Consider the following 16,541-nt stretch of genomic DNA (forward strand, 5'->3'; position numbering starts at 1 on the left):
AAAAGGGAACAACTCATGTAGCAATGACAGTCCAGATCAACCTTAGCATGATGGGAAAGGCCCTCAGACCCACGTGTATGAGACTAAGGTACAAGTGGAGAAGTAACAAGTGGAGAGGAAGAAGGTGGTGGACAAAAGCAGTCTCACCTTTCTTATAACACAGGCTTTCTCTGGACTGTGAGTTAGCAAATGCAGTTAGGACAGGGTGGAGGAAGGCTGAACTCAGGGAAAATAGGCAAAGTCAGATTAGATCTAGGCTTCAGCATGCCCACAGGGTTCAACATTCCTTTTGCTTGTGATATTTTGGCTCAAAGCTTTGTGGCTGGATGCCTCTCTTCTACCAACAGTGACACAGTGTCCGCCTTCCTTCCTCATCCTACCTTCTTTGCACTCCAGTGCCACCCTGGACTCCAAGTTGTCCATCTGCATCTGCAGACGCTTGAGGGTGAGGTCGCTTTCTCTGGATTTGCGCTTGTACGCAATCAACACAGCCACGATGAAGATGATGAGCAGGCCGCCGGCCACCGCAATGCTGACAATAGCTGGCAAGCTGAGAGGGCTGTCTGGAGAGATGTAGACCATCCCTGGGGAGAACTCCATTCCTCCTACACGAGCCTAGAAGGAAGGCAGGAAAGAGTTGCACTGAAACTGTCAAACAAGCAGGAGCACAGAGGAACTTCATCATCTCCCTGACTAAGGCTGAATAATGAGTTCCCTTATCTCCCAAGCTAAACGGATCATGAAGTACTTGGAGAGAGAACAGCTTAAAACCACCTGAAATGTCATATAGAAGCACCTCTGTTGACAGAGTGACCATGAACCCAACCAACAAAGGACTTGTGGTGAGACAAATCTCACCAGTCCCAACGCCCTGACTACATATCAGTTTGGGCTTCATTCTGGGTTTTCCATTCCCTGTCCCGAGCAGCTATGTTGTGCCGGACTGCCCTGATGACACTTAGTCCCAAAATGCACAGAGGACACACAGCTTATGGTTATGGTCTGATGGGTCCTAACCTTACAATAGGACAGGGGACATCTGACCCAGACAGCTAGCACAGCAGCAGTCAGTACAGTGGGAATGAAGAAATCAGAGTCACAATTTGCTTTTGACTCTTCAACTACAGAAAACTCTATCTGGAAGCCACTGGGATAGGAAAAAAAACCAAACACAAAAACCACAGAGCCTGGCCCATGCTTTTTACAGCCCCTCTCGCGGGCAGGGTGACTGCAGATGCTCACCAGTGGGACAGGGAGCTGACGCAGCTTTCTGCTCTCCATGCATTCCCAGAGGTTCCCAGGGCTGCTGCCAGCCTCTGGAATAAGCTGCTGTGTGAGGACTTTGCTTTTAACAGCCAGAAAGAAACCCTGCAAGCGGTACTGCTGCAAGCCCAACAAAACGCTCTGCTGAAGCAAGTCTGTTTGTTGGGAGCCCATTTTTACAATACGAACACCTCTCCCAACAGTAATCCCACAGGGTACTACTTGCTCAAGGCTACTGTAAGGTTGTTCAAGGCTATTTGTAGAGTAGGAGAAGTTTGAGTGGCAGGGGGAAAAACACTGCTGACTAGCCTGAGGTATAAAAAGAAGGCTTCTAGGACTGTGCTGTAGTAGGGAAACACTGCTTATAGACCAACATAAAGCTAGGAAGATGCCATGCACAGAGCTTGAAGGATCGTGACGTGGTGATGAGCCCCATCACTTCACCCCAGCTGAGCTTTGTCATGGAAAGGAACAGCAGGCCCGGCACAAAGTGCAAAATCTTGCTGCCAGGCAGAAATGCAGTCAAGATCCCAGGGCTACGTGCTCCCCCTCCCACTGAACTGGGACCATTACAGCATGTAACTGAACCTTTTTCTTCCTCCTTTATGAGGAGCTCTCCCTCACCTTTCCAGCTCCCACAGCAGCTAGTAAAAACATCCCCCACATCCCAGCCTGGTGGCTAGCCTTGTGCTTCATCCCACTGGCTCTCAGTTAATCAGTCTGTCTCCAGCTTGCCTGCATACTCATTAATCCCAGGCCTCCCATGCCTCAGCTCAGGCACCTACTCGGGTTTCCTCTCTAGGTTGCAGGAGGAAGAAACCAGCCCCGGGAGGAAGGGTTGGAGCCAGCAGAAGAGGCTGCGAAGCAGAATCATGAATTAATGAAAAGTTTTCCAGCTGCTCTCACTCCTCACCACCACGGCTCTTGCTGGGGACATGATCTCTGTGACACCGTCATCTCCTAGAAATTATTCTGGCCCAGTTACAACCTCTGAGAAGATGCCTGTTTTGCTCTAACACCAGCTGTAGGCTGTTCCTCAGTGGGTGCCCGCCAAAGCCACCTAGCTGTAACCTTTATGTCTTGGACAGGACAAAAGTGAATGTTTGGAAATATCTAAATTCCATCCACAAAGTCCTCTCATGCTATTTTGGGATGGGCTCTAGAGAGATAACAATGTCCACAACGAGAAACAAAACCAAACCTATGCTCATCTGTCCAGGTAATACACTTTCAAGATGACCATTCCTGTAGCATGACATTGATGACTCGTAGAGCATCTTCAGTGGCCAAGGAACAACCTAGCACCCATGTAAGTTGAGGATGCAGCAGTAACTAGTTTTCCCATCTATTTCAGGATACAAGGCCCAGCTCACTTATAAAATCTGCATGGGTCAGAGGTTTGGTATTGGTATGAGGCATGTTCAACTGAGAAGACAAACTACCAAATTCACATGCTAATCTATGCACTGAAAGTTGTTGCCTTTTGCCCCAGACTACTGCCCCAAATCCTCCCAGCAAAATTTGCTCACCAGCTCACACAATTTCCTTCCTGTTACAGAGGATCAATAAATAGATGCATTATATTTCATTTCTGTTTCCAATAGTGGCCCTTTTCCTCCAAGCCCTGCAGTCAGATGAGTCCATTCAAGGAGTATCAGACTAGAATCAAAGAACCCCATCCCGATCCCTACTGCAGGTCCGTCCTCAAAGCTCGCAGAACAGCCTGACTCCATGGGTGGGATTCCCTTCACCAAACATTCGATGTGCACACCTGAGTTAGACATTACAACATGCTTTCACAGTCAATACAGGGAAGAAACACTTTTAGAATGTGATTCATGTGAGCTGCTTTTGATACCTGCTTTAATATTAGGATGAGACATTTTATTCAGTGGAAATTCCCATTTCTCTTCGTTAAATATAAGGGGATCTAGACTCCTAAAGGTAGGAGTCTAACAAAGTTAGCCCCAGTGTGTTCCTCTCTAAAGGTTGTTTCAACACTGGGAAGGTCTCACAGTCCACAAATCAAACTGCCATGATTTGAGGGAATCTGTCTCTTGAAGAAGAAAGCCTGCAAGGCTGGAGTATTATTGTGAGCATTTAAAAGAAAAACAAGCAAATATGTAGATATAGCCCTATTTATTTCTTGGGCCACTGAGTGTTTCTGAAGGAAGCTATTTATACCTTCCAGAAGACTGAACATGAGCCCTCCATATTACCAAACAACAGTTTGGCCACCTGTTAAGCCTATTAATCGTGAATTTGTTCTAAATGGCACTATGGCAGATCCCAGTTTTCTCCAGAAAAGTCTTAGGGACCACCTGTAGCAGTTCGGGAGCTCCTGTTTTGCAAAACTTGACTGTGGTAGTGTCTTCCCTAATGCAAGTTTGCCCTGGCCAAATGTAAGTATCTACCTCAGGATGAGATGAATTGTTCCCTGAATTTCAATTGCTATATTTGACCATCTCTCCATTCACTGTACAAAAAGTCTAGTGTGACTTTCCATATGTAAGTGCCTACATTAGATACCAGCAACCCTTCAGATATACTCCACTTCTTTACTGCAGACCTTCTCCAATATAGTTACTCGTGGATCTTCCTCACGTCTCTTTCTTTTCCTTGGAAGAGAGCTTACCTCTGAGTTTTAGTCAATCTTTTTTAACCATTGCTCAGGCCTTTTAGTTCTTTTCTATTTTTTCAAATATTTAACTCTGTCATTGTACAAAAGAAAGATAGCTGAACTAGATCAAAAACATGTTGACATCAATGTGTGTCATTGTCACTGTTACTTCCCTTAGAAATAATCTCAGTGTTGCAGTGGTTGATTTACTCCCATGGTCCCCTCTCAGATCTAGGCCACTTCACTTTGCAAGAAAGGGTTTGTTCAGCAATTTACTCAAGGTCACACAATAAATTGTTGGCAGAAACAGGAAGAGAACCTGGGACAGCTACCTGTCAATTATCCTGACCATCAAAGTGACATTCATGTGAAACATGGGGATACATTTTGTACCAACCCGAGCAACAGAGATGTTGTGCCATGCTGGAGGAGGCATTTCCCAGCCCAGCTGTCCCCCTGTTAAGTTCCAGATGCAAAGTCCATCCTTGAGCACTGGCCACCATCACAGGTGACCTTCTGTATTTGGTTCCCAGCCCAGACGCTGTCAAAGCATTGCCTCAGTGTTGGCAGTTGAACGAGATATCTGTAACTTGCCCCTAATACTGATGCTCATTAACAGGCTTCAATGTGATCATCTTCCCATGTTTCCAGCAGCATCTCTTGTTTGATCAGCGTCCTCAAAAAGGGATTATTTTTTTCTCTATGGCTTCGCTTAAGCTGTCCCAAGCTGCAGGAGCAGGGGAGTCTTCCCAATTAGTAAGACCTGACCAGATGTTCAACCTCCCTCATCCCCAGGGGTTGATTATTGCTCACCTGACTTTGAGTGTTCTCTCTCTAGGATTGGCTTTGTCCATCTCTGACTAACCATATGTTTAATTATATTCATGAAAATGACAGGGAACATATATTGCCTTGTTCAAAAGCTTTGGTATTCACATAGAGAAAATCTCTCCCTTCATTATTGCTCCTCTTGGAGTGTCTTAATGTGCTTTACAACAAATCGAGAGCCACGGTATATATGCATGGCTGAAAAGGATTATTACCTCTATTTTCCAGATGACAAACTTTGGCACAGAGAAGTTAAGTAGGCAGTATGAGGTCTCCCGGCAGCACTCACAAATGAGACCCAAAATGGTCACCATAAACTCTATTTTCTAAAAGTCCCCAGAAAACTCTCTTTTCAAAGAGCCATGCAGCGTGTCTCCATCAACCTCTATGAGTCTCATTGCATTGAAATAAATAAATATGTGACAGATACAGCTTTGGGAGGGCAACAGAGAGGTGAAAAAAAGTTGATCACAGGGAATGAGAAACATTGATCATCTGTATGTCTGATGTCAGTTGTTAGCTTTAGTTGTGTTTCCACCCACAGCTCGGTACAACTCAGATGAGTTTGCTGATGCGCTGTTTATCAAGCAACAGCACTGAGGAATGCAAATTACTGAGAGGAAAGTAAAGAAGGAGAGAATAAATCAATGGTGAGAGGAGGAGAAGCTCCCTCTGATGTAATCACTAGATCCATTTTTCACAGGTTCCAGGAAGGATATGCAGGAGCATACTAAGTTGTATAGATGTCAAAACCTCAAAGTCCAGTCACACTATTGTCCATATCCTGGGATTTTTTTCTCCTACATGAAGGCAAATTTTAGCCACCAGCATGTTAGCAATTGCTGGGGATTGTGCTGAATTTAACAAAGTATGTCACATAGGAAACACATTACATATATGAACTTACATGAGCATCTAGGGTTCATACAGATCATACAAAAACAGAAGAGAGGCAAACTTTCCTAAAGGGTCTTGATTATGAAAGGTTTCTCACTGTCCACAAAGGTCTCCAGGTTACTCTTCTGCTCTTCTACTTCTCCAGATTACTCTTGATTAGGATATTATAACAAGAAGGGGCCCTGATGTTTATGGGATCTACAGAAGGCAAATGGGGATGCACTCCTGGGTGATCTCTGCCAGCTTTTCAGCATTGGTGTGCCCTCTCAACCCACCTGCAGAGGGAAGGCTGAGGATTAAGCACCACTTACCATCACCTTGTGCCGTCCGATGAGGTTTGGGGACTCACACAGTAGCTGCGCATCTGATACGGTCACTGCACAGGGCTTCTCACCAACCAAAACTGTATAGTTCAGCTTGGCATTCCCTCCTGCCACTGGTGGGATCAGGTTCTTGCCCTAGACAGAAAGGAATATCACCACCCCCCCAGAAAAAACCCATGTCAGGAAAGAGTTTGCCTTCCATCTCTAGTTTGCTCCTGTGACACAAGATTTAACATTGCACTTGACATTTGTGGTTCACCATTAGCTAACACAGAGAGGAGAAGCCAATTTAGAAAGTCATGCAGAGGACAGCGTGGATGGCTACAGACTGTCATCAGTCAAAACAGTCTGTTCTGTTCCTCTCTCTCTGGAACTAAATGAGAAATGTTGCATATGTCTTGCACAAGCAGATCCTCACAGAACTTTTTCAGGCCAAACATGCAAAAAGGTATTCTGCAGGCACAATCATTTCTTTGCACGTGTACCACTTAAAAGTGCTGATACGGAAATGCTCAATCATAAAATTCCTTCTCTGTATTGCTGTCCAGATTACAGAAATGACAAAGGACTGGTGTTGGATTTAACCAGGGGTGAGAGGAAGCTCTTGAAAACCCAAGAAATACACTTAGGTATTTAATTGCCAGCCCTGTTGCAGTGGTAGAAAACGTTCTCCAGTGAACAGCAGTGGGTACAAATTTAGGCTGCACATAGGTAGCTGCAGCAGGAGTTTATATTTTTTAGTTATGGGTATCGGCAGATGCTGAGCAGTGATTTGTGCTTGCAGATGGTGACTCTGATATGATAAGATACGGAAGGTGCAACGAGTGAAGGAAATTTCTGGGATGCAATTGGGATGCCACTGTGATTTGTGGGGTGCTGGCAGACACACAGAGGCAATGGGTGGCAAGTGTTTGTCTTTCCTCATCCAGTCCTTGGTCCCCATCTCACCTTCAGTATGATGGGACTTCCTGGCTTCAGCTCCAGGATCCCCGAGGGATTGAAAACCTCAAAGATTGGGTTTGGGTAGTACGTGAAGTTGGTTTTGTTGAGAATCAGCAGAGACTGCACGTTGTCAAGAATGAAGCCAAACTCCTCTGGACGCTCGGCGAGCTCAGACTGGTGATTGGGGTCAACAGCCAGTGCCGGAGCCTGGCAGGTCATCTCCGTGCTGTTCTGCACCTCGCAGTTCTGGAAAAAGAAACCCAACACAAGGAGAGTTTATGGAAAATGCCCCCAGCCCTCTTGGTGGGCAGATGATACCTCCCAGTGAAATGCTAGCCTACCTACTGCCAGAGGACAGGGAGGAGCAGACTTCCTTGGTCATCGTGAGACAGGCTGGTGCTCCACTGCTTCAAAACATACCCCATCCCCATCACGCAATCAAGGCTGGGAAGGGATTAGGAAAGCTTTTCTGGGGCAGGTGTGTGGAGCAGTTTGCACTGCAATTGGGCATCCTGTGCTTCTTCCCTGAGGTGGCTCGGCCTCTGGGGTTGCCAGAATGAGCATCTTCCCCTAATCTATTTCCTTCTGGAAACAGAAATTTTTTCCTTTTTTTTTGTACAGCAGAGACTAGTCAAAGCCTCACTACCACCCTGCAATTAGCTCTCACACTCTGGGGAATCACTCCAAAAGTGTATGTCCGGTGCATGCTCAGTTGTGCCCAGGATTCCTATTTGACCATCAGGTTACCTGAAATGAAGCCCAGGAAGCTGGAGTGGTGAAGACAGTTGGGTAGGACTCAGGAAACCCTGAAGTTGGCTTCCAGCCCTGTCAAAACCCTGCTTCTTTTGTGTATTTGAGAAATGGGTAATAGATTGTGAAAGGCGTTTTATCTTGACTCCCATTTTAAACAACTAGGAATTAGATATCTGGTTGTCCTTCAGGATCTGAGCCTTCATCTTTCTGTGTTGTGGTTGCTAGCACAATGCCTCCTGGTCTCACCAGGAACCAACAGGCTCTGTGGGGAACAGCACCAGCTCTGTGGGATCCCGGCTGTGCTTGGTATGAGAATCTTCTCCAAACTACTCTGATATCTCCAGCATTGACAGCAAACTCATTAGCACAGCTAGCGTAGCTCAAGTCTTAATATTGCTTTGGCTCAAATCAACAGAGAGGTAAGTGACCTGGACCAGCCAGTTTTATATCGTAAAGTCAGATGTTCTTTGCTGTAACAGCTCTTACAAGGAAGAAAAGGCACCAGAGTACTTCCCAGCACAAAACTGATGGGCAGTTCTACGTGAGCATGTTTGAGATGATGAATAGGCGTCATCATCTGTACGATGGCATGATTGTTTGAGACCACTGTGTCAGACAAGAGCTGGAGTCTGCTGGAAGAATAAGATGAAGTTATGCAGGCTTCTAATTCTGCAGGAAAGCTACGTGAGTGTTTGGCTGTGCTGTAGCAAGAAATACAACATACTACCAAAACATACCTATGAATATGCATAATCAGTCAGACCAGGGCTTTCCCAGAGTTCATGAAGGACTGGAAGATTGCCAGTCAAGATCCACAGCAGACCAAGAAACTAATCTCAACAGCTATTTCCTGAATCTGGTGAGGTGTGAGAGGTGACAAAATTGCTTTGGATTTGGCTTTATGAAGGGAGCTATTAGTTCATGGCAGAGCTGGGATAAGACCAAAATTTAGGTGTCTCAATCTGAAAATTGCAGATGCAAATTAATCTACCCCATATTCCTGCATTTTCTTTTCAGATCTACCACAGTTTCACCGCTGCTTATGTGGCAGTAGATTATTTTAATGTCCACCAAGTGTTTTGAGAACCTTGGGTGGAAGGCCCATGGATTAATCTTAAAACCTGAGAAATGCAGAGGATCTGGACTTTCTGCCCCCACCCCAATTAGTCCCTCTGTATTTTTTGCTTTTGAGCTGCTTCTTCTGGGATGCTTTTTCACACGTTGTCCCAAGAAGTGCCCATACACAGACAACACCTTTTCAGACGCTGTTGCATGGCCCCATCGTCCAACTTACTGGAGGTACAAGCAGATGTTTCCTGCTCCTCAGTTTCCTAATTGGAGGTGCTAAACTCACACCTTTTATAGCTCTATCAGGAGCTGCTCAGCAGCTATTGGCAATTGGCTCTTTCCAAGTGAATTGTCCTCCCAGATCTTGGTAAAGTTCTGCTGGTCTCTACAGAGCTACGTCTGATTCCTCACTGGTCACTGAGAGTTGAATTAGGCTGTAAATCTAGCTGGTTAAACCTGGATACACTCTTGCAGGATCCCAAATAGTCCAGGGAGTGGACACAGTAGTACCAAAGAGTATTATTCACAGTCCCTTCTGATACCAGCACGCTCAGCTAATAACCTGAATTTGGGTCTACTTATGCACGGGCATGGCTGATAAATAATGTCGGTCGTACATGGGCCAAGAGAGAGGACAGATATCCCTGAGCCAACAGAAGAAACAGGCTCAGGAGCTGAACAACCTTTCATGATGCCTCTCTCTGGTCCCTCTTTGGTCCAGTGCTCCTTCACGGAGAGAGGATGGGGTGATCTTTCTGAAAGCAAGTCATCCCCTCTTTTCTGGATGCAATAGGAGATTTCAACCTCCAGAGCTGGTAGCCAGACCCTATCACGACCTCGGACACGTACCCTCCTGTGATCCCCAGCTCAGCAGCCATACTCACATTGACGTGTTCCTTTCCACCGTGCTTTGCCCGGATCTGAGGGTTTTGGATCAGGTCTAGGTGAGTTCCCCACACTGCAATGGGTGTGTTGCCGCTAGAGAAGAAGAAATTAAAGAAGTGTGTGAACCCAGCTATAGATGTCAGGACTGACTGCACCAGCAATGGGTGATCTGTATTCCTAAATGTTGATTGCAAAGTGTCTGACCACATTTCACAGTCCCACAGGAAGGGAAAACAAACCAAAACAAAACAAATAAATTTTCCTGCATTCATAAGGTAAGAAAGAAGTAAACCCACATCCTTGCTAAAACTGTCACATCAAGCAGCATCTGGGCGTTTTTCATTGTTAAGATGCAGCAATCACAAGCTTCGGTAATGAGAAGAGTGGGAAATTTAACAGGGGCTCTTCAGAATGGTCCACAGACTGTATCTCTTATATCACGTAAAGGAAGGGAGCCCCAAAAAATCCTCATAGATATTGTCCTGTGCAAGCAGCTCTTGAGGATTCAGTGATACCTTGGTCGAGGGCTGTAGTCCTATCTTGCATATTAAACCTGCTATAAAAACATCACCCTGAATAAGATGTCACCTCAGTGAACCAAATTCAGTGCTGCCAGGTACCTGGGCCTGCAGCATCTAGTAGAAACAGAGACAAAGTGTTCAGCCTTGGTGTGCACAAGCCATTTGCTCGGTTTCTATTTGGTGATCCAGGCAGACAAGCTCTGCCATGTGTGTTAGATCCAACATATGACAGAATAGAGATTTCCAGTCACAGTGCCCCTTTGCTCAGGCAAGGACTGGTTTCCTGAGAAAGACGATTCATACGAGCCATGACGCTGCATTTGGTAGATTTTCTTGCTTTTATAACGTATCTCAGCCCAGCTTAAGACGGGGAGATGTAGACAGAGGCCTTCTCATTCCCTGCAGTAAGTGTCACCAGAAGGAAACAGCTTTCAGAAACACCCTTCTTTCCTTTCCCTTGTCTCCTGCAGCTGCAGCCAGCAGCACTGTTTGTGGGACTTTGGGGAGCGGAGGGGAGGGAGGAAGGAAACTGCAAAGGAGCATTCCCAGGCTTCAGTAGGAGCTGATGCATGGCTTTGAACGTTGTGTTGAGGGGAAGGATTCACCATAGACAGCTTTGGCCATCCCAAATCAAAACAGCGCTGCTCTACCAGGGTGAGCTCTCCCTTTGCAGAACTGTGGCGGAGGCAATGGGATGCAAGGGCTGAAAGGGAAAGAGTTATCTGAGAAAGCAAACCCCTCGGCTGTCAGGGCTCACGCAGCCAGGGCACGATGAGGAAATGTCATCAACGGACGGCCCCATCTCTGAGGGTTTCCCGGGGTGAGGAGCGCTCTCATCGGTTTCGGCACCTGCCTCCGTAACTCGCCTTGGGAACTGTCCAGGCTACAATTTATTTCCTGGAGTGCTCTGGCTGAGAATAGGAGGCCGTGTGGAAATCGGTGGGATTGGGAAAAAAAAGTTCAAAATCCCTTTCCTGCCTCCAGGTAAACCTACACATACATGAAAGGTGAAAGAAGTGCATTATAAATGAGAAAACACCAGAGGATAAACACACTGTAAGGAAGAAGCCTGTGTTGGCCAACAGATCTCCAGTTCTGACCTTTGTTTTCCATGTTCCTCATTTATCTTCCATTATTAATCAGATGGGGCAGGTAGGAATGAAGGCAAATATACATCTCTGCTCAGCAGTGTAGCTATGGGGTTTCAGGGAGTTGGCCACGCCAGCTGAGACCGTGCTTCAGCCCCTCCAGTTACACCCACACTGATAAACCAAACAGTCAGGACACCAGCTCAGCCACTGGCTGGTGGCCATAGGTGCTGATAAGCTGTTAGTAGTAGCCCAGGCAATGCCTGGTCATGGTTCAAGGGATAGCAAGGGCCAGGGAGCGCTCCCAACAAGCAGGATAGATGACTTCAAACTTCCTTTGAAGGAGGAAAGATCATTGGTGGTATGGATGAGGGCTATGCATGCTCGCTGGCTTCAGGACCAAAGAATAGACCGGGATTAAGTACTTACTAGTTTAAACATAGCCTATGTAACCAAGAAGCCTGTAAATTTGGAGTAATGAGCCATGAGTTCTGCCAAAGAGCACTGTCACAACAATATCTTTGGGCAGGTGCTCCTGTGACGCTTGTCTGAGAGGTTCCTTATGGTCTTTCATTCAAGCAATGCCTGTACGGACTGATCCACAGTTAGGACAACATTTGACCTTGAGTTTTGCAGAGTACCTCAAGATCTTGCTCTCTGAAACCATCAGCTGAGATGGGAAATTTCTAATGGGAAATTTTATGGGGCAAAACTACATTTTGCCATTTCCATAAAATCTGCTTGGATGGTTGAGTTCTCTTGAACGCACAGGGGATCTATTCTGAAGTCATACATCCACTTACAAGAGACCTCCCCCTCCCTGCCTTATAGAAAAAATACCCTCACCTCAAAATTCAGCTTCACATTAAGTATTGCTGATATCACCTAGGGAGAGCTGGCTCACCAGAAACCAGAAGAGAAGGGTATAAACCAAGTTGTTCTTTCTCCACTGTCCTAGTTCTTCTAGATTTTTGGCTGTGAGCCTTTATAATTTTTATTATCATTTATTATTATTATTATGAATCTCTGCTGATTCAAACTAGAAGGCATTTGGTATCTTTACTCAGCTGAAAGTTTTACGTGTTCCAGACATATCAAATGTGTGCGCATACGTACAGATATATGAGTCTGTGTATATATACATAAATACTTTCATTTAATCAAGCAAGTCTGTGCACACAGTTTTAAATCCATGTGTTAAAAATTCTGTATTTGGTTTGGAAACTGAGCTTGCAGGCTCAGACCGCAGTTATTAAGCACAGCCACAGCACCAGATCAGAGAGGGGCCTTTTCTCTGAAAAAAAAGCCAAAGAAGTTGTGTTTGCTGAAGACGTGAAATCACCCCCAAAGCCCCTCTGGCTTGCAAATCAAGCAAATAAAACTGTTGCTTGCCTTTGCATGAAAACCACCAGCCATTGCCTTTTGCGTCTGCAGGTGAATGCCCAGTCATGGCCACTTCTCGACCAGGTCGGATCGGAGCCCGGAGACATGCTGCTGCCCAGCAAAATAACAGAGGTGCCAAGTCTACAAGCTTTCTTAATTTAATTCTTTATTGTCCCAAAAGCTCTGAGTATAATTTTCTGTCTGCAGACTCAGATAATTGCTGGACGTAACTCAAATCAAACCCAGATCAAAAGTATTAATGGAGCCTCATAAAATTCTAGTTACCTGCCAGCCCAGTATGACTCTTTTTTTTTTTTTGGCTATGGGAATAAATTAGCAGTAATCTTTTCTTTATTGTCTTGGAAAATGGCACTTGAGAAGGTTTTAAGCCAGGCTCAGTACATTCATTCACTAATTTTGCAAAGCTGGTTTAGTAGCAATCATCTATCCCTCAAAACAGCTTAGCCCCACAGCCAGGAGTGATGAATCAGAGAAGCACAGTGGATTTGCTGTAATGAATCATACCGCATAACAAATATACTGAGGAACAGCCTCCTCAGTCTATCTCCAGATCCACGTGTCTAGACTAACTTATTTCTTGCTTGATTTTCAGGACCGGAGTTGGCTGCGCTTTCATCCAGCTCTGTGTGGGGAGGCCTTACTCTAATGCTTGTCTCCGCTATGACCTGCTGGACGGAGCTCCACAACTAACAACTACAGTGCTTAAAACTGTCCTGGACACCCTGAACCACAGTGATAATCCTGGATATTGCATCTTCTCTCTCTCTGCACCCTTTTCCAAGGTTATGCACCTTTGGAGTGGTTCAAAAGTGCACAAGAAAGAGGATGAAAGCGGGTAGGTCTGGTTAAAATTAGGCACCTGTTAATGCTCAAGTGGATGCTTTCTGATTTCAGAGACGCTGAAAAGAGCAAAGGGTAGAGGTGGTACCTGAATGATGAGACAGGTAGAGTCCCAGTCATCCATCCTAGCAGCTACACCCCCTGCAAGTAAGCTGGCACCCATTAAACAAGCACCTCTTCTTAATTTCCTTTATGCTGGGAGGTGGGATGGGAGATCCAAGGCAGCAAGCAATGGGATTCAGAGTCTCTGCAACCCCAGCCCGGGCAAAGCTTTGCCAATACACCCGAAGCATCTCCTTGGCTGTTTCTTCATCTCTTGCTGGCAGCTTCAGCAGAGAAACCAAGGAGCAAACGGGCTCTGGAGAACTTCTCCTCTCACCTCCCAGCCAGACCTGAGGCCAGGCAGAGGAAGGTCCCCGTGCTGCAACTTTCCTGGGGATAATAGGGGAATTCACTCTCCTAGGCTGTCAGTCTTGCACCTTTTAACCGGCACTGAACTCACTTTAATAAGGAAGGGAGTAAAGCGATTTCTCATTTCACTGATAACCTGAACTCTGACTGAAAATAAAACCCCCAAATGGAAAATCCAGACACTAAAGCTTCAGGCCCAATGTGCAAAGATTCAATCCGGCTAAATCGGTAAATTCCCTCACGGTAATTAAAAGCACTAATTGATTTGTGAAAACATCTTCTGGATGGGAGCTGAACCGGGGGGATTTACAAGCCCTGCTCCTAATCCCCAGATACTCCAATCAGTCCAGTTTGACAGGGAAGCAGAGAGCTGCCATGGATGAACGAGGGGAGACTAAGATTTCTTATTTTGTATCTTTTCAAGGAAATACCAGAGCATTTAATGACCAATTTCTCTCTTCCCGAGGCCATTTCTGCAGGCTTCTGAGAGCATTTGGGTATCACTTTGATGCCTTCCACAACCAGGCAAGTGCTCCTCTCAGACACCTTCATGTGAACCCTCTGAATTCACCAAAGCAGCGTCAATGGGATGAAGAGAAAAAGGGATGCCTAACGAGGAGGAAGGCTGTTTGATAGGGCAGGGACCAGGGCTCCCTTTGTGTTTCATCTCGGGAGACAGCCCTGGGGCTTTCAGACATGACAGCCAAACAAGCAATGCTTAGTCCGTGAAGGCTGTGGGAAAGGTAGGAATTGCTGCTTTCAAACCCAAAGGAGATTCACTTCGCTAAGCACAGTTATGACATCTATGCCTGTGTTTAGGAGATCAGTGACTGGTCCTGCTGCCATGCAAAGCTGTGGACCCAGCCCAATGGGGCCTGAAACACAGTCATGACCAGAAGGACTAGGAATTGCAGCTTTTAGGGATACAACCGTGTAGTTTAACCAGCCCCAGTGGTCCATAATATTACTCAGACAGGGAGCATCCTGGTGCTGGAGATAAACCCTGGGCTGCAGTAAAGAGGGAGAAAGCTTCAACACCAGGTTGGAGACTTGCTGCACCTACCTTTGTAATTAAAGCACGAAGTCTCCAAGGCAAGCTTCTGGTGAGCATTGGAAGCTGGATTTTGCTGCATTAAGCCAGGAAGCTTTGCTCTGCTAGTGAAGGAGGGGTGCAGGATCATTTAGGTTTGGACTACGCGGAATTTGTTTGGAGAAAGGACCCAGCTCCTGCCCATCCCTCCTGAGGCTCTGTGGAAATTTTGTCCCGGGGTACACATGAGCACAGACACAGATTGAGCATCCAAGGTGTTACAAGGAATACACAAGGCACTGCTGGCCTTTTGGTCTTCCCAGGAGGCAAGTCTACCAGCCCTCATGGTCTCAGGCTCTGGGAAGAAGCTCTGCACAAACCTATTTCTTAGTGAACACAATGCTTGGAAAGCACTTTTCTGTACCAAGGACTGATATGAACACACCAGTGCTGCATTAGAAAACCATGGGAGGTGGTAAGGGGTGTCCATGGGATGCTTACCTGAAGATGCTCCACTCAGGCTCAATCCTGAGGATGGTTGGATCCTCTACATACTCATACTGCAACTCCTGATGTATCTTGGCCTTGTCCACTCTCACAGACACCTTCACCTTCTCAAATCCTTCATCTGAGGCAGTGGTGTTACAGACAATGTGCTTGGTGGATCTCCTGTGAGCAGAAGCAAGTAAATATAAACCAGGCACTACCATCAGCAAACCAAATGGTGCCAAAAAGAGCCCAGCTACTTACTCTTATGTCCTGTGACCTTAACCTATGCTCTGTGAAGTGGTGAAACTCACTGCTACAGGAATATGCTGTGAACAGTGTGACACATTTATGTGAGGAAGTAACATTGCCTTTTCGCTAGTTTAAATAAAACCACAAGAGCCATCATTTCTCAGGTCTCAGAGTGAAAACTGAACCCTGAGGGAAGTCCAAAACAGACCTCTCTCCAGAAGTATTTCTGTGTGATTAAATACTTGATGGATGTTTCCTTCCTGCCTGCAGACATATGCAGCAGCAGCTCATAAAAAGGGGTGTTTGCACCTCAGCTTTCCAGTCTGGGATAATAAAGTTTACTTCGCATTAGGACTGTAAGCCTTGTTTAAGTGCAGCTTGCAGTGTGCCTGGGACCTTTGCATGGGAGGTGCTAATGTAGTGGGAAGCATTTTATGATTATACTCAGAGAGTATTCTGCATAAACCTTTCCTTTTGGGCAGGGCTCAAAACCAGCTCCAGGTTGGAATTTTCCAGTGGCCCTTACCTTGCAAAAAGAGGCAAAAAGCCAGGCTCCAAGCACCCTCAGCCTCATCTTATATCCCTAGAAAGGATAAAGCAGGTTGCGTCCTTCCCTTGCAGCATGGCACTCACCTTCACTGACTGCACCCTCCAAATTCCCCTGAAAGACCACGCTCAATCCCTCCTAAAACTCCCCAGTCTCTTCAGTAAGCATCCTCAGGCAGCTGTGGTTCCCACTTGGCCTTTTAAATCACAAGCTGGGACTTCACCCTCCTGAATTATAGGTGCTGAAACACACCACAGTCATGACAGGCGGCTAAACAGGTTCCCCAGAGGCAGGAGAGGGAAGGGCATTGCCCCAGGACAGCGGTCCCAGGTCTCCTCTGAATGAGCCCTTCTTCTGCCAAGGACAGGCTGGGAGAAATGTGC

At 46.1% G+C, this 16,541-nt stretch overlaps 1 protein-coding gene across 2 annotated transcripts in view; it reads right to left on the minus strand.

The window, feature by feature from the left end:
* The window catches only part of PLXNA4 (plexin A4), a 461,691-nt gene that overhangs the window by 53,947 nt on the left and 391,203 nt on the right, over positions 1-16,541 (minus strand). For both annotated transcript variants that reach the window (XM_052790137.1, XM_052790138.1), the window contains exons 16-20: positions 15,375-15,542; positions 9,579-9,672; positions 6,880-7,119; positions 5,920-6,066; positions 381-615 (exon numbers count right to left, since the gene is read on the minus strand). In XM_052790137.1, coding sequence (XP_052646097.1) covers positions 381-615; positions 5,920-6,066; positions 6,880-7,119; positions 9,579-9,672; positions 15,375-15,542 — 884 coding nt within the window. The remainder of the gene's footprint in view (positions 1-380; positions 616-5,919; positions 6,067-6,879; positions 7,120-9,578; positions 9,673-15,374; positions 15,543-16,541) is intronic.

This window comes from Harpia harpyja, chromosome 6 (genome assembly GCF_026419915.1).
Source record: "Harpia harpyja isolate bHarHar1 chromosome 6, bHarHar1 primary haplotype, whole genome shotgun sequence".
NCBI lineage: Eukaryota > Metazoa > Chordata > Aves > Accipitriformes > Accipitridae > Harpia > Harpia harpyja.